This window comes from Elephas maximus, chromosome 14 (genome assembly GCF_024166365.1).
Source record: "Elephas maximus indicus isolate mEleMax1 chromosome 14, mEleMax1 primary haplotype, whole genome shotgun sequence".
Taxonomy (NCBI): domain Eukaryota; kingdom Metazoa; phylum Chordata; class Mammalia; order Proboscidea; family Elephantidae; genus Elephas; species Elephas maximus.
In genome coordinates, this window is record NC_064832.1 from 21612483 (window position 1) to 21634131 (window position 21649).

General features: G+C 42.1%; 1 protein-coding gene across 3 annotated transcripts in view; it reads right to left on the reverse strand.

The window, feature by feature from the left end:
* Nucleotides 1-1716: 1716 nt before the first annotated feature.
* The window catches only part of PROSER1 (proline and serine rich 1), a 38441-nt gene continuing 18508 nt past the window's right edge, over nucleotides 1717-21649 (reverse strand). For 2 of the 3 annotated variants that reach the window (XM_049853363.1, XM_049853365.1), the window contains 5 exons: nucleotides 21209-21304; nucleotides 9375-9419; nucleotides 4807-6577; nucleotides 4184-4334; nucleotides 1717-3302 (listed from right to left, as the gene is read on the reverse strand). In XM_049853363.1, the coding sequence (XP_049709320.1) occupies nucleotides 3180-3302; nucleotides 4184-4334; nucleotides 4807-6577; nucleotides 9375-9419; nucleotides 21209-21304 (2186 nt within the window). In that variant the 3' untranslated portion in view covers nucleotides 1717-3179. The remainder of the gene's footprint in view (nucleotides 3303-4183; nucleotides 4335-4806; nucleotides 6578-9374; nucleotides 9420-21208; nucleotides 21305-21649) is intronic. The other variant, XM_049853364.1, reaches the window with a different exon arrangement.

Genomic DNA, 21649 nt, shown 5'->3' on the forward strand with positions numbered 1-21649 from the left:
TTCGAATCCACCAGGCACTCCTTAAAAACCCTATGGGCAGTTCTACTCTGTCCTACACGGTTTTTATGAGTCAGGATTTTTTGTTTAATCCATCTTCCATGCTGCAGCCTAAGTGATTTCAGCAAAGTGCTTTCGGATAAAGTTCCCAACTGTTAACTACAGAACAAACTCCGAACTGCTTGGCATGGTTGACAAGTTATTTGTAATTATGCTCCTCCCTTGCCTTTTCAGCTACATTCAAGCTGGATACTATGTTCCATCAAGTTATAGCAATATGCTCTAATATTGTGTCACGTATTGTTGCTACTGTAACAGAACACAAATGGATGTCTTTCATAAACGTAAATTTCTTTTCTCACAGTTCTGGGGCCTAAATGTCCCAATGAGGGTCTTCGCTGTGTCGACTCCTTGTCAGTAGGCCCTGGTGTTCCCTGGTTCCTTGAATATTCTCACATAGAATTTGTTCCTCCTTGTGTGTGTGTGTCTGTGTCTCTTCTGCTCTTGTTATAACTTGGAAATGACCAGATTTAGAACCCCTCCTACTCGGGTATGATTTAATTAACAAAGAAAACCCTATTTCTAAACATGATTACATGCACAGGTGTAGGGCTTAGGATTCCAACACATACTTTGGGAGGAACATAACCCATAACACATGTCATGTCTTGATTAAAAAAAGAAAAATAAGCCCTTTGCTATTAAATCAATTCCGATTCATAGCGACCCTACAGGACAGAGTAGAACTGCCCCATAGTTTCCAAGGAGTGGCTGGTGGATTTGATCTGCCAACTTTCTGGCTAGCAGCCGTAGCTCTTAACCACTGTGCCACCTAGAGGATATTAATTGTTACTTGTCCTGTCAATGAGAAAGCTTAAGGACTCTCTCAGGCAGTAAGGCACTCACTCCCCTCCCATGTGTTCTCAGAGTATGTGGTGGTACAAATAGCCCGGTATGGTATTAAGTACTTGGTTCAAATTTACCACTTACACATTGTGTGAGCTTGCATCTTGGCTTCTTTATCTAGTTAATGGGGTTACCTGTGTTATTTCATAGGGTTATTGTGAGATACATAAAACCAGTCCCCAGTAATTATTACAAGGATGCCAAAAAGTTCTCTTCACTTTTATCTAAAGCTTTAAGTGCCCAACATATGCCAGATGCCAAGAAGACATCTAAAAGATGAACAGTACCTCTTCTCAAGGGGCTGACAGTACAGCAGAAAGAACCTCAGCAGCATCACACTGTACAGAGATTTCTCAGTAAATTTTTTCTGAATGAATGGCCAACATACATAAGGAATACAATATATCTTTAAAAAGTTTTAGGAATGTAGGCTTTCAACAAAAATTTTCTACATAGATAGTTCCTGGGTTACGAATGAGATCTGTTCCTAGCTGTTATCCCTAAGTCAAATTTTAAGTAAGCAGGTAAGGCGGAACAGGTGCCTACGGTCCTTACTTAGCCTGACTTTAGCACAAGGACAGGCTCGAAGCCTTTTCAGTGATTTAAAAGCTGCACGTGCAGCAAGTGAAGGGGATTGTGATGAAGAATCTGCTGTGAGTAGGGGTTGGTTCCGTTGTTTCGCAAAGTGAGGACAAATTTACATACATTAATGGGCAAGTATGAGTTGTCCAGAATTTGGACATTCCTAACCAGGGGACTTACTGTATATTAGCTTCAGCACATACAAAAAAATCAAAAAGCCTAAGTATTTAATAAAAACACTTATAAAATAGTTGTCATATCCATAAAGTTTATTCTAAAAAATTATTAAAAACTAATCATACAGGAATGTTTATTAATATATTTAAAAAGTTTGCTCCCCATGTTGAAGGAAAATACATTAGCAACGTCTTCCAGACACCATCTTTATAAAAGTAAAACTTCTAGATGCTGAAATGCACTGCCGCAGACTCTATAGCTTTCAGTTTAATCACAGGACTGGATACCATTCTTCCTACTTCTCCCCCAAACGTGGCAGAATCACTGTTCTGAAATAAATGACATTCAATTGTGTTCTACTACCAAGATCCTTCATTAGGGTACACACTGCATATTTACTACAGAGCAAGTCTTCTCTATTTGTTGTCACAATCATTTTAGATAAGCATTTTACTTTAAATACAAATAGAAATACCATATCCCATGATTGTAAACATTCACCGAGAGCTTCCAGAGTACAAGGTGTAATAGAGGTGGCCCAAGAGTCAGTTGGTGAGCCCTGGTGGCACAGTGGGTTAAGCACTCAGCTGCTAACCAAAAGGTCGGTGGTTCGAACCCACCAGCTATTCTGTGGAAGAAAGATGTGGCAGTCTGCTTCCGTAAAGACCACAGCCTTGGAAACCCTATGGGGCAATTCTTCTCTAACCTGTAGGGTTCACTATGAGTAGAACTGACTCCACGGCAATGGGTTTGGTTCGGTTTGGAAGAGTCAGTCAAATGTTCCTCATTCACTTGGATACTGCTAAGATTAAATACTATGTTTTGAAGGCAAATTATGTGTCATGAGCCTTGTATTTCTGTAAGAAAGTAGTTCTGAGCGCACAGTTTTAGTGAAAACACCTGGAAGTCATTTACAGACGACATTAAGCACCATTTTTACGCCCCTGAAATATACTGAGTTAAATTCAGAAGTACATGTATGATCATTTATATCAGAAATTAAAAATAAGTGTGGGTCTCGAGTTCCCGTTTGTGGATACATACGGAGTAGAGTTCCCCTGATGCTAACAGGAACTACTCACGCACGCCAAGGGGAGCAGCTCCCCCAGGCCACAGGCAACCCGTCAGTCTGAGGCACAGCTATTACTTCTGTCAGTGGCTACTACACAAGCAAGTTTAAGGCTGTATTCGGCGATCAAGAGTTCAACCTCTTTAATAGTCTCTTTATGTGGCTCACATACACAATTCAGAATCTCATAGGGTGGGAGGTGAAAAGTCCCCAGCTGCTTTTTTAGTCCTATTCTCCATGTAGTTTATTGTCAGTCTATTTACATAGGGGAGTGTTCATACTTAAAACTGTTAAAAAAAAAAATACAACCATGATTTTCAAACTCTTATCACAACTCTCCTCATTCTCACTTTTGGACTTTTTCCAAGTTCATGTGTGTCAGATTGTTCACTGCAGTCCGCAGGCAATTCTGATGTTGCTCCAAAGGAGAATAAAAATCAAAACATATTCACTGCCACCCACTTTGGGAGAGGCCTGGTTGCAAAGCAAATGGTGTTCCTGGCGTTGAAGGGTAACTAGGAAACCCATCGGGCTGAGCTTGGTAGCTCTCCAGAGCTGAAGCTGAGTGGACCTAATACAAAGAAGAACATGCAGTTTAGCGGGGTGCCACACGCCATCAATTCTCTCCCTGCTTTTCCTTCCCACAGTACAGATATACACAGCAGGAAAGGAAAAAACACTTGGGGGAAAGATAAAGTTTGCTCAGTCTCTTGAAATTTTCAAGAAATGCTGAAGCTTCTTCAGGTGTAGGAGGTACATGGAAATGCCACTAAAATATTTACCATCCTTTAAAAGAAAGGTTAATAGATGTTCTAGAGAAATTCTGCTTTAGTGGTTCATTATTTTCACTTAAATTGTAGAAGACAAGTTCAAATTGAACTGTCATGGATAAGGATACCATTTTGTTAAGTCTCCACTGTGAGATTTTAAAGTCTGTAAGTGAGAACAGCGATCACAGAGACGGGCATATTCTAGCACCTTTGTCACTCTCCTGAAAGAAGACAAGCATAACCTGCAGACTTGGGAGGCCTACTCACCACATCTCCAGACATTCTGAGAAGAGCCATTTTCTCCAAAGCTGACGTATCACAACTGCTATCTCAGTTGTTGCTGTTAGCTTCTGTGGAGTCGTCCCTGACTCACGACAACTCATGTACAACAAGATTGGACCATTATGAACCATACGGTTTTTATTGGCTATTTTTCAGAAGTAGATTGGCAGACCTTTCCTCCTAGTCTGTCTTAATTCTGCACCATAGCAACATGCAAGCCTCCAATGACAGATGGGTGAAGGCTGTGCTTCAGGTACACTGGCGTAGAATTAAACCCAGGTCTCCTGCACGGAAGGTGTGAATTCTACCACTGAACCGCCACTCCGCTCCACATGTTATCACTAGAGAAGCTGTATTATACATGTTACCATTTTATTTATGCCAGGCACTGCCTGCTTACCTGCTGTAATAATGCTGACTGTGCAGCTGCATTATGCTGTAATTCTTGCAAAGAGGGCTGTGGAGGATTCTGGGAAAACCCTGGGATACCTGGGAGGGACAAAAGGCCTGGAAAAACAGAGCCACCTGCAGCTTGAAGTCCAGATGATAACCTAAAACAACACACAGAAGAGCAGGTCAAAATGCACATAAGACATAAAAGCCATTGCTTCTTTATTTGGCAAACAGTATCTTAAGACATTTAAAAAAAACTTAGAATTTCTCTGTTGGAGGGAAACAAAAAAAATTAATTTAAGTCAACCACTCACTGATACAAAACTTAAAAAGTACACTCTTCTGAACTCAGTAAGTTTATGTTCTGCTGTTTTACAATGAAGTTATTCAATACAAATCCAAAAATTATGTGTAGAGGCACTGATGTTTTATATATTTACCTTAACGTGGATGAATAGCCATAAAACATTTTTTGAGTTGAGCACTGAAGACTCAGCTGAGAAAAAATATATATCATTTAGCACCACCAAATAACTGGATTTTGCTTTTGATTTGAATAACTTAACATAAGACCATGCATTCCAAGTTAGGTGAAAAATTATTTTATCCTACTTCCAAAATATCACATACCCGGCTTGTGCAACCAGAGCGGAGTTGAAGTTGGAACTGAATGCCGACGCAAATCCTGGAAGGACCGGGGCAGGTGATGGGGCCGTGGCAGCAACAGGCAGCGGGGTGACAGCTGCCACTGTGGAGGGCGCCTGCAGCCCCGGGAAGGCTGGGGGAGCGGGGGTAGCGCTGGGGGCATTAGAGACAGAAAAGCCAGGGTACGATGGATTTGAGGATGGCAGAGGTCCCTGAGTAACTGGAAAAAGGGAAGGGACAGCAGTTGACAAGTTGAGGGGGAAAGGTGCTGTAGAGACTGGAGCTGAGGCAGAAAGCCCTGAGAGAACTGCTGCTGTGGAACTCGGATGAGTGAGAGACGCGGGCGTGACTGTTGTAGACGAGGTGGCTACTAACGACCCCGGAAGAGATACTGATGGGTTAAGTGAGGGGTTGCCAGTTAAAGGGAAATTATTGGTCAAAGAAGTAAAAGGGGGAAGTGCAGTGAATACTGGGGCAATAGGCGTGGAGGAGCCATGTGGCGGAAGAGAAATAGAAGAAAGGGGATTTGAACCATTTAAGGGAGCACTCAGACTAGGCAGACCTGACAATGCAGGGTTAAGGCAAGTAGACAGACTGATGGGCACTGATGCTGACGTATACGCTCGGCCCAGGGTCCCTGACAACCCTAAAGTGCCATGAGAGGGATTGACAGAATGAGATGGGCCTTTGAAGGCTGAGGGAGTAGGACTTGTGGGTTCAGTTTTGATGCTGACAGGAAGAGTCGTTACAGCAGGGGTAGATGACACATGCAGGTCTGCATTACCGGGGTGGGGGCCGTGCAAAAGGGAAGCCGAGGAGCCGCAGCCAGCTGGCATGGAAGTGGAAGACGATGTAGGAGCAGCTAGGGGAGACTGCACAGGCACAGTAGGGGGAGTGGCCGTGCAGCTGGTCACAGGCGATGGAAGGCCTGAGAACAGGGCCAGTCCTGGAGTGGAAGACCTCTGCGGGGTGGGGATGGCGGAGGGGGTATAGCACTTGTTAGAGGCTGAAGCAGGAGCGTCTGAGTTCTGATTAGTGAGAGATGATAATGAAGCCAGCCCACTTGTAACAGAGGATAAAGCAGAAGAGTTGATCAGACTGGTATCATTTGACGTCAGGAAGCCTTTTAATGCAGACAGAAGAGGATTATTTACACTCAGCGGACCCGCAACGCTGGAAGCAGAACCACCAGCAATTACAGGAGTTGGGTTGGATACACCTTGGGATGCTGGTGTTAAGGGGAGAGCTGCAAAAACTGAGGACAATGAAGCAGAATTTGGGTTGCTGGTAGGAGCAGCAGTAGTGGCAGAAAAGGGGAGGCTGGTAAAAGGGGTAGACGTAGAAGCAAATGTGTCACTGGATGCAGGGTTGGCCCGAGGGGCAGATGCAGACTGAGCGGCTGGGACAGGAGGAGCAGAAGGGCCTGGAAGTGGAACAAGGCCAGAAAGAACCGAAGGAACGGGAATAGACGTTGTGCTGTGGATAGAAGTAACGGCTGCAGCGGGCAAGGAAGGGGTCCTGATGACTGTTGGGTTTGGCGCCAATGGCTGCGGTGTATGAACGGCTGAGGAGACCTGCCCTGGGAAGACGGGAAGGATGGCGTTAGGCGTGTTCATCCCAGGAGCGGTGGCGGCTGCTGACGCTGACGGGTGATTTACTGCCTTGACTGGCGACGCAGTAGGGGCCGGGGTTGCAGCAGGTGTTGAAGGATTAGAACCATGAGGAGAAAAAAGCTGACTTGCTGGGGTGGAAAACGCTGTGGGGAAAAAACAAAGAGGCAAGAGTTTACCATCACGCTGAACTGTCAAACTTGAAATGCATAAATACTTCTGTAATATTTAATGACTGATAAGCTACTGCAGTGAGTAAATTGCTGAATTCCATTCCCTTCAATCTTCCCTACGGTGCCTCAGTCACACGTAGTTCTCTTCTAGACCCTGCTCAGAATAGCTCCCCAATTCACAGCAAGGAAGCCCTGGGAAGCAAGCAAATAATGTTCCTTTCATATTTTTCACTTTTTAAAACTCAAAGAATTTTCCTCTATGCATTTGCTCATTCTGCCACTCTACATTCACTCCCTGTTTTTACCCAGTTTGTCCTGCAAGCTCCTTTTGAGACAAAAACTATATCTGATTCACCTTTACAGCCAGCACAGTACACAGGCCCAGGTTGTTCAGTAAGCCTCTGCTGCACTGGGCCCACCGCGACGACCTCACACTCAAGTCCTCAAACCCTTCCAAGGTCTGCTCTCAAGACTTCTAGAGTTTGTCACAATACTGTTATTTTGGGTTTTTTATTTTGATAATCTCTACAAATAATATTAGCATTTTGGGGATAATGTGGGTTTTCTTCCTGAATGAATTCAGTGACAACTTTTGCTTTTGATGATCTGTTCGGTACCCAATGAAAACGATGACTTAGGCAACTGATGTCATAATGACAACTATCAGCCGTGCAGTACTCACATCTAACTGTTCCAGCTGTAAACAGACCATGTGCCTTCTGCAGTGATAATCAACTGAAAGACAATGTCCCGTACTAAGACTTATTGTTTTTATTAATGTATGCATAATTAAGACTCCAATAAGCTAAGGAAGCTGACATGGCCAATGAAAGCAACAAGTAATGCCCTATGCTAACCACGGGTGGTGAAGAGGCAACAGGAAGAGAACAGAGGGCAACAACATATAAATGACGCATCTGTACCCAGCGAAGGCCAAAAAGTGCCATAACGTGCCGAACAAAGCTTGCAGCTGTTTTAGAGGAGAAATTCGGTAGGAGAAATGACACAGAGCAATATGCAAATATAACTTCAAACTCAATACCACATTCATGTTGAAGCAGTGATTTAGTTTCAGCAAAGTAACATCGGCTACCAACTTTCGTTTCTATTTATTTTATAGTTTTATAAGAACTATTATTCGTTGTTAGGTGCTGTCGATTTTTGACTCATAGCGACCCCATGTGACAGAGCAGAAATGCCCCGTTGGGTTTTCTTTGCTGTTGTCTTTATGGGAGACAGCCAGGTCCTTCTCCTGTGGAGCTCATGTCTAAGTTTGAACTGCTGATTTAAGAATAAGGAATATATACCTAGTTTTGTGTTTACGGATAAATGTACCAAAAAACTATTTCTCAACAATGCTTGGGAAACATTTGAGAATTCACTCTTTTATTTAACTACACGTCAAAGATCATGTACCTAACGAGAGATCAGGGCAAAACGAAGCTATCCTTGAATGCTTTCTATAGTGGCCTCTCTTGGAAATCTTTAAACGAAATACAGCAAAAGCCATGCACTATTCATCGTAGTGCGAACAGTTAAAATTCCAACCACACACCATGATAAACGTCACTTTCCTGCTATTTAATGTGGTTATTAACCATAAAACCCTACCTGTCTGACCCTGGACTACGTATTTTACATGTATCATTTCACTTGTCCTCATAATAACCCTGAGATAGTACCAACATCTCCCACTTTACAGATGGGCAATCTAAGGCTTGCAGTGGCAAAGAAACTTGTTAAAAGATGATGCAGCTGATACGTGGTAAAGCTAAGATTTGAACCCGGTCCATTAGATCTATGTTCTTAACCACTCGGGAGCCCATGTGTGCTGCTCCTACCAATGGCACTTAGACACTTAACCTGATTATTCCCTAGTAATGTGGCTCATTGTAAAGGCTGCTGTTTCCTGACCAAATAGTACCTTTATTCTGTTTACTTCTGTAGAGTTAAATGACCTGCCCAAAGTCACAAAGCTAGGTGGTGCCATACCCACAATGAAAAACCAGGTGTTCCAACCTCTCACTTAGCGTTCTTCTACCCTACCCTGCTACGTTCTTTAGAACTCACCAGCTAAAAAGCACTGGATTAGGCACCGTTCTCAGAGAACAGACTTCTGCAGACTCCTGACTGTGCCAGTCATACTGCTTAGATTCACAGGCTACTCTGCTACACAAGAACTGACTGCAGTTTTTGTCTCACACCAGAAAACACCTCACTCATGATCAGAGGAAACCCTCAGCTAGATGAATAAAATGTTATGGAGCTGCTGCCACCTGGAGGCGCGGTGCAGGCCATATTCCATCTTTGTTCACCAGTTCCATTCTCTGCTCTGGAATCCCTACATTAAGCTGTGCTCCCCCAGATACCTGCTGACATCATGAAATCTAAAAGCAGAATCTGACACGGCATTTGTCAAAAGGGTTTTTATTATCCTATACGTTTATATCAAAACTTATCTGAAAAGGAATGAGGCTTCCAATATCACATAATGTAAAGTGAAGATGGATTCAATGCCACACAGCACTCACAGTACATTGCAAGCAATACAAATAGGGTACAAAGTTGTATGGCTAATTTTAAATACAGTTAATATGTGTATTTCACGTGTAGAAAATGTATCACTATTAAATTAATTCATTATAATTAGACTTTTTAACCAGGAACTGTTCTCAAAACAAAGATTTCAAATACTTTCAAGTCACAATGAATAAAAGAACAGACACTCATGATAGATACCAGTTACTTCTGGATCAAATTTGTTACTTACTTTGACTCTGTGTTGGTTTTGACTGCTTGGAAAGGTCTTCATTTTCTACATAAAATTAAATAAATAAATAGAAGTTGATTCCAAGCTTTAGCCAAATTATTCACTACCATAATAATCAGAGATGAGGGTAAAAAAAGAAAAAAAAAAAACCAGGGTATAAATATGTACGTACACTGTGCTAGGGAAAAAAAAGTATGTATATGGGGAAAAACAAACAAAAATCATGACAATAAATCCACGGAGGTTACCATACGATTGTGAGCAACTGCTCCCACCCACTCCACCTTCCCGTAACTTGTCAAGCTTTAAATAAACATTATCATTTTACAGATATTTTTAAAAACACTTTCTGGAGACATGGTGGCCTGAGTATGCTGCCCGAAAAAAACCTGGCCTACGGATGGAATGAGAGGAGCTACTTCCGGACACACTGCCTACAGCAGCTGGAGGACACGGCAGAGGGAGGCGGCCGCTGATCCACTGCCAAATCCACCACTGCTGCTGCTGTTGGGTGCTGTGGGGTCAGCTCCAGCTCATGGCGGGCCTACAACCAACAGGATGAGACACTGCCAGGTCCTGCACCATCCTCACAATTGTTGCTACAGTGAAGCTCATTGTTGCAGCCAGTGGGCAATCCATCTTGTTTGGGGTCTTCCTCTTTTTCGCTGACCCTCTACTTTATAAAGCATGGTGCCCTTCTCCAGGAACTGGTCCCACCTGGTAACATGTCCAAAGTACATGAGACGAAGTCTTACCATCCTCATTTCTTATGAGTATGCTGGTTGTACTTCTTCCAAGACAGATTTGATCGTTCTTCTTGCAGTCCACGGCATATTCAATATTACTCGCCAACACCATAATTCAAAAGCATCAATTCTTCTTCAATCTTCCTTTTTAATTGTCCAGCTTTTGCATCCATGTGTGGTGACTGAAATACCATGATTTGGGTCAGGCACCTTAGTCCTCAAAGTGACACCTTTGCTTTCAACACTTCTAAGAGGTCTTTTGCAGCATAGTTGCCCAATGCAATACGTCATTTGATTTCTTGACTGCTGTTTCCATGAGCATTGATTGTGGATCCAAGTAAAAAAAAAAATTCTTGACAACTTTCAGTCTTTTCTCCATTTATCATGATGTTGCTTACTGGTCCAGCTAGGAGGATTTTTGCTTTATGTTGAGGTGTAATCCATGCTGAAGGCTGTGGTCTTTCATCTTCATCAGTAAGTCCATCTTCACACCCTCTTCACTTTCAGTTAACAAGGCTGTGTCATCTGCATACTTCAGATCGTTAATGAGTCTTCCTCCAATCCTGATGATGCATTCTTCTTCATATAGTCCAGTTTCTTGGATTATTTGCTCAGCATACAGATCGAGTAAATATGGTGAAATGATACAACTCTGACGTATTCTTTTCCTGATTTTAAACCTGGCAATATCCCCTTATTCTGTTAGAACAACTACCTCTTGGTCTATCTACAGGTTTCGCACAAGCACAATTAAGTGTTCTGGAATTCCCATTCTTTACAATGTTATCCATAATTGGTTATGATCTACACAGTCAAATGCCTTTGCAAAGTCAATGAAACACAGATAAACATCCTTCTGGTATTCTCTGCTTTCAGCCAGGATCCATTTGACATCAGCAATGATATTCCAGGTTCTACTTCCTCTTCTGAATCTGGCTTGAATTTCTCACAGCTCCCTGTTGACGTACTGCTGCAACAATTTTTTTTTTAATAATTTTTATTGTGCTTTAAGTGAAACTTTACAAATCAAGTTAGTCTCTCATACAAAAACTTATATACACCTTGCTACACACTCCCAATTACTCTCCCCCAATGAGACAGCCCACTCCCTCCTTCCACTCTCTCTTTTCCTGTCCATTTCGCCAGCTTCTAACCCCCTCCACCCTCTCATCTCCCCTCCAGGCAGGAGATGCCAACATAGTCTCAAGTGCCCACCTGATCCAGGAATCTCACTCCTCACCAGCATCCCTCTCCAACCCATTGTCTAGTCCAATCCCTGTCTGAAGAGTTGGCTTCGGGAATGGTTGTTGTCCTGGGCCAACAGAAGGTCTGGGGGCCATGACCACTGGGGTCCCTCTAGTCTCAGTCAGACCATTAAGTCTGGTCATTTTATGACAATTTGGGGTCTGCATCCCACTGCTCTCCTGCTCCCTCAGGGGTTCTCTGTTGTGTTCCCTGTCACGGCAGTCATCGGTTGTAGCCAGGCACCATCTAGTTCTTCTGGTCTCAGGATGATGTAGTCTCTGGTTCACATGGCCCCTTCTGTCTCTTGGGCTCATAATTACCTTGTGTCCTTGGTGTTCTTTGTTCTCCTTTGATCCAGGTGGGTTGAGACTCATTGATGCATCTTAGATGGCCGCTTGCTAGCATTTAAGACCCCAGACACCGCTCTCCAAAGTGGGATGCAGAATGTTTTGTTAATAGATTATGCCAATTGACTTAGATGTCCCCTGAAACCATGGTCCCCAAACCCCTGCCCCTGCTACGCTGGCCTTCAAAGCATTCAGTTTATTCAGGAAACTGCTTTGCTTTTGGTTTAGTCCAGTTCTACTGACCTCACCTGTATTGTGTGTTGGCTTTCCCTTCACCTGAAGTAGCTCTTATCTACTATCTAATTAGTGAATACCCCTTTCCTGCCCTCCCTCCCTCCCCCGTCTCGTAACCACAAAAGAATGTTTTCTTCTCAGTTTAACTGTTTCTCGAGTTTTTATAATAGTGGTCTTATACAATATTTGTCCTTTTGCAACTAATTTCACTCAGCATAATGCCTTCCAGGTTCCTCCATGTTATGAAATCTTTCACGGATTCCTCACTGTTCATTATCGATGCATAGTATTCCATTGTGTGAACATACCATAATTTAGTTATCCATTCATCCGTTGATGGGCACCTTGGTTGCTTCCATCTTTTTGCTATTGTAAACAGTGCTGCAATAAACTGCAACCATTTTTGAATTATCTTCAGCAGAATTGTACTTGAATGTGATATCGATATAGTTCGATAATTTCCACATTCAGTTGGATTACACCTTTCTTTGAAATGGGCACAAATATGGGTTTTTTCCAGTTGGTTGACCAGGTAGCTGTCTTCCAAGTATCTTGGTATAGAGGAATGAGAGCTTACAGTGATGCATGTCTGCTGAAACATCTCGATTGGTATGCCGTAATTCCTGAAGCCTTGTTTTCTGCCGATGCCTTCAGTGCAGCTTTGACTTCTTTCTTCAGTACTATCGGTTCTTGATCACACGTTACCTCTTGAAATGGCTGAATGTCAACCAATTATTTTTGGTACAATGACTCTGTGTCTCTTTCATCTTCTTTTGACGCTTCCTGTGTCATTCAATATCTTGCCCATAGAATCCTTCATTACTGCAACTTGAGGCCTGAACTTTTTCTTCAGTTCTTTCAGCTTGAGAAATGTCAAGAATATTCTTCTCTTTTCGTTTTCTAACTCCAGGTCTTTGCACGTATCATTATAATACTATAGTTTGTCTTCTTGAGGCACCCTTTGAAATCTTCCGTTCGGCTCTCTTACTCCATCCTTTCTCCATTCACTTTAGCTACAAGTTTCAGAGTCTCTTCTGACATCTATTTTGATCTTTTCTTCTTTCCTGCCTTTTTAATGACCTTTTGCTTTATGTATGATGTCCTTGATGGCATCCCACAGCTTGTCTGGTCTTCAGTCATTAGTGTTAAATGCATCAAATCTATTCTTCAGATGTCTCTAAATTCAGATGGGATATATTCAAGGTCATACTTTGGTTCTCATGGACTTCTTTTAATTTTCTTCAGCTTCAGCTTAAACTTGCAATATCAGCAATTGATGATGGTCTGTTCCACAGTGGGCCCCTGGCCTTATTCTGACTGATGATATTAACCTTTTCCATTGCCTCTTTCCACAGACGTAGTGGATTTGATTCCTGACTATTCCATCCAGTGAGGTCCATGTGCATAGTTGCCGTTTATGTTGCTGAAAAAACATATTTGCAATGAATAAGTTGTTGGTCTTACAAAATTTTATCCCGTGACCTCCAGCGCCATTTCTATCACCAATGCCAGATTTTCCAACTACTGATATTTCTTGTTTCTACCTTTCCGATTCCAATTACCAGTAATTATCAATGCATCTTGATTGCTTGGCTTGATCAATTTCACATTGTAGAAGTTGGTAAAAATCTTCAATTTCTTCATCCTTGGCCTTAGTGGTTGGTGCATAAATTGTATAATAAAAAAAACCAAACCCGCTTTCGAGTCAATTCTGACTCATAGCAAACCTACAGGACAGAGTAGAGCTGCCCCATAGGGTTTCCAAATTGAATAGTTGTGTTAATTGGTCTTCCTTGTAGGCATATAGATATTTTCCTATCACTGACAGCATTGTACTTCAGGATAGATCTTGAAATGTTCTTTTTGATGATGAATGGGACACTATTCCTCTTCAATTTGTCATTCCCAGCATAGCAGACCATATGATTTTCTCATTCAAAATGGCCTATACCAGTCCAATTCAGCCCACTAATGCTTACGATATAAATCTTTATGCGTTTGTTTCATCATTTAATTTTTGACAACTGTCAATTTTCCTAGAGTCATACTTTGTATATTCCACATTTTGATTAGTAGTGTTTGCAGCTGTTTTTTTTTTCTTCATTTTGAGTTGTGCCACATCAGCAAATGAAGGTCCTGAAAGCTTGACTCCATCCACCTCATTAAAGTCAACTCTACTTTGAAGAGGCAGCTCTCCCCTAATTGTATTTTCACTGCCTTCCAACCCGAGGGGCTCCAGCACTACATCAGACGATAATTCTAATGCTATTCATAAGGTTTTCACTGGCCAATTTTTTTAGAAGTAGGTCACCAGGTCCTTCTTCCTAATCTGTCTTAGTCTGGGAGCTCTGCTGAAAACTGTCCACCACGGGTGACCCTACTGGTATTTGAAATACTGCTGGCACAGCTTCCAGCATCACATCAACAGGCAAGCCACAGCAGTATGACAAACTGATACATGAGGGAGCGGGTCTACTATCATAAGCCAAGTGGATCACCCAAACAAACAGAAAGAAATCTGCATCTGCCCACTTGCTGTACTCAGCTCTGGAAAAGGTCCTATGCCAGGGGCTGTCAAGAACTAGCCTATCCCCGGATACCCTTTTAACTCAGTACTGAAGTCGCTCCTAAGGTTCACCCTTCAGCCAAAGACTAGACAGGCTCATAAAATAATAATACATGTAGCTCAACCACGCATATGAGGCTAAATGGTCACACCAGCCCAGGGGCAAGGACAAGACGGCAGGAGTGGATAGGAAAGTTAGACGCATGCAAATGAGGAACCCAGGGTTGAGAAGGGAAGACTGTTGACATGTCGTGGGTTTTACAACCAATATCACAAAACAGTATGTGTGCTATTTAGTAAGAAACTAATTTACTCTGTCGATTCAATGGCCCTGGGAATTTACTCTGTAAACATTCATCTGAAGCACACACACACACACAAAGAACGACTACCACAGTTGAGGCTGACTTGAAGCCTGTGAGACCAGAGACCAACAACCTAAAACACACTCCCTCCCACCCCCACCACCAGACAGAAGGACCTGTCTAACTAGCCCATTAGCCAGTGTAACCATGGGGGAAAATTACTGCCAAAGAAACCAACATTGTGATAGGCATAAGGGGCAAAGGGAACTCACAACCTCTGGCATGGTGAGGAAAGAAAGATCATGGATCATTTAAGGAACTCAGTCGCTTGACCAAGGAACAAAAAGTAAACAACTAAAACAGATGGTGCCTATCAGTGGCGATTCAATGAAAGAAAGAAAAAGAGCTTTGAAAACATAGTGAAAGTTAAAAACATACACACACAAATACCATAATAAGTATAAAAGCTGACAAGCTTTAGATATAAAACCCATTTCTGAAATCTGAAGATAAAGCATATTTTCTTTGTAATCTTCCAAGAAAGATACCAAATTACTAATTAAGAAAAAAAAATTACTGAAATTGGGTTTCTCATCTGTCATGGATTGAATTATGTCCCCCCAAAAATGTGTGTATCAATTGGGTTGTCCGTGATGCCTGGTATTGTGTGATTTTCCTGTATGTTGTAAATCCTGCCTCTATGATGTTAATGAGGCAGGATGGGTGGCAGCTGGGTTGGTGAAGCATGACTCAACCTATAGGATTGGATTGTGTCTTCAGGCAATCTCTTGAGATAGAAGTGAGCAGAGAGACAGGGGGACCTCATACCACCAAGAAAGCAGTGCCAAGAGCAGAGCACATCCTTTGGACCTGGGGTTCCTGGACAAAGAAGCTCCTAGTGTTGGGGAAGACTGACGAGAAGACTGACAGAGAGAGAAAGCCTTCCTCTGGAGATGACACCCTGAATTTGGACTTCTAGCCTACTTTACTGTGAAGAAATAAATTTCTCTTTGTTAAAGCCATCCACTGTGGTATTTCTGTTATAGCAGCACTAGATGACTAAGACATCATCTATAATCTTACATATGTATCCTTGCTGATTTAACTACTTAAAGGCATTTTTCTATCAAAAGGAAATTAGAACAAGCATATCAGGGCAGGAAATCAAAGAAGAGAACATGAGTCATGAGTTCGGAAGATTGCTAAACGTCCAGAAGTGAAAATGTATAGTATTTCATCAAAATCCATAAATTGATGAAAAAGGGGAGGGTATGTGGAAGTTAGTGGAAAGTAGTTTTTAGTTTCTGTATATTGTCAACCATCAAAAATATGAAGGTCATCAACAGCAAAATTAAGAAAATGTCTAAGTTTGAGTGTGGGCAAGGAGAGAGTTGTTAAAAAAAAAATAAAAGGCAATTTGACTAATCCAATTAAGCAAAAGTAAGGAAAAGGAAAAACTGGGATAAAGGAACAACAATGAACATAAAAATAAAATGGAAGGATTAAGAGTAAATGTTTAATTCTTGTGATTATAGATGATTTTCATTAGAAGTCTCTCCGAATGGTTTAAAAATTGAATTCCAGCCATATGTAATCTACAAACCAATCAACCTATTAAATAAACAAACAAAACCTAAAAAATAACAATAAAAAATGGAAAATAAAGGTACTGGCAAAATACTTTCTGTAGAATGAAAACAAAAAGTAGTTAAGCCTGTTAAAAACTTGTTGCCATCCAGCCGATTTCGACTCATAGCAATCCTACAGGACAGAGTAGAACTGCTCCACAGGGTTTCCAAGAAGCGCCTGGTGGATTCAAACTGCCAACCTTTTGGTTAGCAGCTGTAGCTCTTAACCACTATGCCAGCAGGGCTAACCGTAAAAACCGTAACCATTGCCATCGAGTCAATTCCGACTCATAGCAACCCTACAGGACAGAGTAGAAGTGCCCCATAGAGTTTCCAAGGAGCACCTGGTAGATTTGAACTGCTGACCTTTTGGTTAGCAGCCATAGCACTCAACCACTACTCCACCAGGGTTTCCAGGGTATGGATCATATTAATACCTGATCGCCCATTGCCATGGAGTTGATTCCAACTGACAGCAACCCTACAGGACAGAGAACTGCCCCATAAAGTTTCCAAGGACCACCCGGTAAATCTGAACTGCTGACCTCTTGGTTTGCGCCTGTAGCTCTTAATCACTATGCAAATAACTGATAGGGCCTATGAACAAGGAATACTTCTATAGCAAAAGTATAGCTCAGATAATATTATTTTATACCCTGACTTTCAAAGCAGAAAAAAAAAAATTAGAATAGAAACTTTACAAATGGCCAGGTAAAAAATAAATAAAAATCAATACTTGTTCTCTATTTTAATACATACCTAGAAATGAGATATTCCATTTATAATTGTAATTAAAAAAAAGCCTCTAAAATCCCTAATGATGAACTTAAAGCACAGAACTTGCATGAAGAAAACTTTAGCATCTTCTCGAAAGACATAAAGCAGCCCTGAGGAAGAAAAATACTACCACTTGGCATGACAGCAAGACACATACCACTGAATGATAAAGCTTCATGTCGTGAAAATGTCAATTCTCCCAAAATTACTACATAACTCTGTATGCATAAAATCAACCATTATTTTTAATTACATAAAATGATCTTAAAGTTAATATGCAAGAATACACTTCTAAGAATAATAAAAAAAATTTAAAAAGTGAGGGGGAGCTTGCCTTATGAAATAACAGAACATGCTATACTATACACCTGCTAACCAAATGAATATGGTATATTTGTAACATAAAACTAGGCTGGAACAGAATGAATCTAGAATTAGATCCGTGTGGGTATGTATGAAAAAAGAGAAGCGTAAGATAAACACAGTGTTTCAAGTCAGTGGGGAAAATGGATAAGTTAGTAAGTGGCGCTGGCACGACTGATGACTATCTGGAAAAGAAATGAAGATGAACCTTTACTTCGTCTGCTGTATGTATATAAACTGCAGACAGAGTAAGGATTTTACAAGACCCAGAATATCTGGACTAGCCAGGGATGTGAAAACTTCAACCAAGATAAGTAAACCTGGTTCCAGCTTTTGTTTCATAGCCTCTATCTGCCTACCCCAAAAGGTAAAACTAATGGCAAAAGGTCCCATAAACAGGGGCAAGGAATGAAATGGTACATTTTGGAAACAATGTTTTGTAGCCCTCCTCTGTCATTGTGGTACGCTGCGAACAGTCGCTGAATCTACTCTGGAGAGTTAAAGGGAATGCGTTTCTGGGAAGGCCAGAAGAAAACGAAGTTCTATTGTAGCCCACACATTAACAAAACAGATGGCAAGCGGATGGAAAAGCCACACTTCAACACATGCGATTATTTTCATACTGTTTGGGGTAGGGACAGGTTTACTAAGTAAGACACAAAACTCGGAAACATGCAATAAATAATAACTGATCCAAATAAAAATTACACTTTCGTAAAAGACGAAAATGAAGTTAAATTAGCATATTAGGTTAAAACCAAAAAAACCCACTGCCGTAGAGTCGATTCTGACTCATAGTTACCCTATAGGTCAGAGTAGAACTGTCTGGTAGAGTTTCCAAGGAGCGCCTGGCGGATTCGAACTGCCAACCTTTTGGTTAGCAGCTGTAGCTCTTAACCACTACGCCACCAGGGTTTCCGAGTAGCAAAGGTTAAAAGGCAGATGATCTTCCATCCTGAAAAGACGTAAAGAGACCGTACTCTCATCAACTCTCATCGGCAGGGCTGTAAACTGCCGTAGCCTTTTCGGAAAACAGTCCGGCAATACGTGAAAAATATTTAAACTTCCTATCTCATGTTCCCAATACCAAAACCAAACCCCTTGCGGTCGAGTTGATTCCCACCCATTGAGACCCTAAAGTACAGAGTAGCACTGCCCCGTAGGGTTTCCAAGGAGCACCTTGTAGATTTAAACTGCCGACGTAGCTCTTAATCACTAGGCCACCAGGGTTTCCCAACAGACCCACAGCAAAAAGTTGGACTGGGAAGGCTGGGGAGAGTTCTAGCTCCTCATACTACCTTCTTGCAAGCTTTTCCCCACAGCAGGAGTAATTTCACCAAGTACTGACATTCATAAATCAATTATACTTCTCCATGGCTTGTCAAAGACTACTTACTGCTCATTAGACATGGTTCCTATCTCTACAACCTGCCCATGTTCACACATGTGGGCCAAGGTGGTCTAGTGGAGCGTTTACACCATTAAAAGTGAATGCGGAGACAACCGTGCCAACCAGCAGCAGAGAGCTCAAGCTACAGAGGGATTCCAGCCCCCTCCCCACCTCTGCCAGGCACTAGTTCTCCCACCCAACCCACCCACAGGGTCTTACCTTCCAATCTGCGTGTGATAAACTGGCCTTGGGCAGGGTATCCTTTGCTACCCTTCACCTCCACACACATACATTCATTAATCCCGTTTCTCTCCTACAGCTCCTTTGCTGAGTCACACAAGCATCTGCCCCACTCTCCAAAGATTCTCAATAAAGGTTTGGAGGTAGAACGCCCCTGGGGATTCTTGAATCTGGAGTTAACGGAAAGCCTTGAGAAAAGGGTGATTCTCTGAACCCTTTTGGGTTCTTTGTATGCTTAGTATTTGCTAATCTTGCTTAAAGATAAGAATTACCTGAAGTGTTTGTTAAAAATAAAGATACCAGGTACCACCTCTAATCCTCAAGAATGGGGAACTAAGAATGTTCTTAACAAGTGTTCCAGGTAATTCAAATGCCAGATCACTGATGTTGCTGTGTGTTGTCGACTGAATTCCAACTCACAGCACCCCTACAGAACAATGTCAGACTACCCCACAGGGCTTCCTAGGCTGTAATCTTTACTGGTGTTAGTAAAGAATACTGAATATACCATGGACTGCCAGAAAAACAAACAAATCGGTCTTGGAAGAAGTACAGCTTATTAGAAGCAATGATGGCGAGATTTCGTCTCATGTACTTTGGACATGTTATCAGGCGGGACCAGTCTCTGGAGGACATCATGCCTGTTGAAGTAGAGGGTCATCAAAAAAAAGGAAGACCCTCAACAAGATGGACTGACACAGTGGCTGCAACAAAGGCCCAAACACAGTAATGACTATGAGGACGGGACAGGACCAGGCAGTGTTTTGTTCCGTTGTACACAGTGTCACTGTGAGTCAGAACCCACTTGATGGTACCTAACAACAATACTCTTTAGGGGAACAGACTGCCAGGTCTTTCTCCTGAGGAGCCACTGGTGAGTCCGAACTGCTTACTTCCTGGTTAATAGCAGGGCACTTGATCACTGTGCCACCAGGGCCCCTTTAGACTGCTGATAGCCCCGCAATTGTTACCTTGCCATTCCTCAGAGTAGAGCTGCCCCATAGGGTTTCCTAAGCTGAAACATTTATGGGAACAGGTCGCCAGGTCTTTTCTCCCACGGAACAGCGGATGAGTTTGAACTGCCAGCCTTTAGTTAGCAGTGGTGCATACATGGATTTCAGGGCCACTCACCTGGAACCCACATCTCATCTGAATAGGACCTTTTACATAGACTACTACCGTAGTCTCATGGTTGGTCCCTCTGATCCAATTTTTCATTCCATAATCTATTCAAAGCCAATTCCCCAGATTAATCATCTAAAAACTCAGATCAAGCCATGTCACTTCCCAGCTCCAAGCCTCTGATAGCTCCCTGTTTTCATTACCAGTCCATTCTTACCTGTTTTCTCCCCCTCAACTTAATTCAATTAAATGGCAGCTAAAAATAAATTTATTTATTTATTTTTTTTGGTGTTACTGAGTCAACACACTTTAGGGGTAGATGAGGTGGAAAGCTCACATCTACCTTAGTGGGCCTGGTTTGGATGCCCAACCTATAAGCATCCACAACACGTGAAGTATGTCACAGTGCTGATCATCCCATCTCATCACAAATCTAAGGTGCCGTCTGTGATAAACCACATCCTGATCTCAGAAGTGAAACTATGAAAAAATGGGCAACCTAGAATCAGCTACGTAGAATGTACTGAAATTGTCTTTTCTTTTCTTATGTGTATTTCTCAATAGACTACGAACTCTTTGCAAAAGGGAATTACGTTTTGCTCACTTTTGTATCCCCGGATACAGCACATAGTCACTGACTACATTATTGAATAATACTTTTAAAGTGAAATGTTATCCTGTGTTGCAAATGGGAAAACAGAAGTCCACCAAGATACATAAAGTGTCCCACGTTACCCAGGATTCACACTCAGCTCCCCCAGGCTCTGGAGGTTGAGCTCCCTCTGCTGGGAACCCACACCTCTCCCCTCCAGTTGCACATCTGTGTATGAGTGAGGAAGTTCCTTCTAGTACCATCATCTCATTACTTTACCTGTTCCTACTGGATTAGGAGTGTATGGTGGTGGAGGAGGGACGCCTGGAGCTATGACACTGGCTAATGGTACCAGACCTGCATTGTTATAAGCACCTGAAATAAAAACATCATAGAAAAAGAACACAGTTAGTATTATTCTGTGGCCAGGAGTTCAAACTATTAATGCAGCCATCTAATTCATCTTCAAAATTGTTACATGACAGGACTGCATTTTACACGGAGGTTTGTGAAGGTGTAAAAGGTTAGGTGAAAGTCACGTATAAAAATGACCCTTAAAAGTTTCATTGACACTACTCCACGAAAATCATGTGAAACTGAGACCAAACAGGAAAACTGGAGATTCCTATTTCTGACTGAATGCTCATTCCAGGTATAAAGTCACTGAGCTGCATGGCAGCAACACCAGCCGTACTTAAATTGTCTACCTTTCCTGCCAAG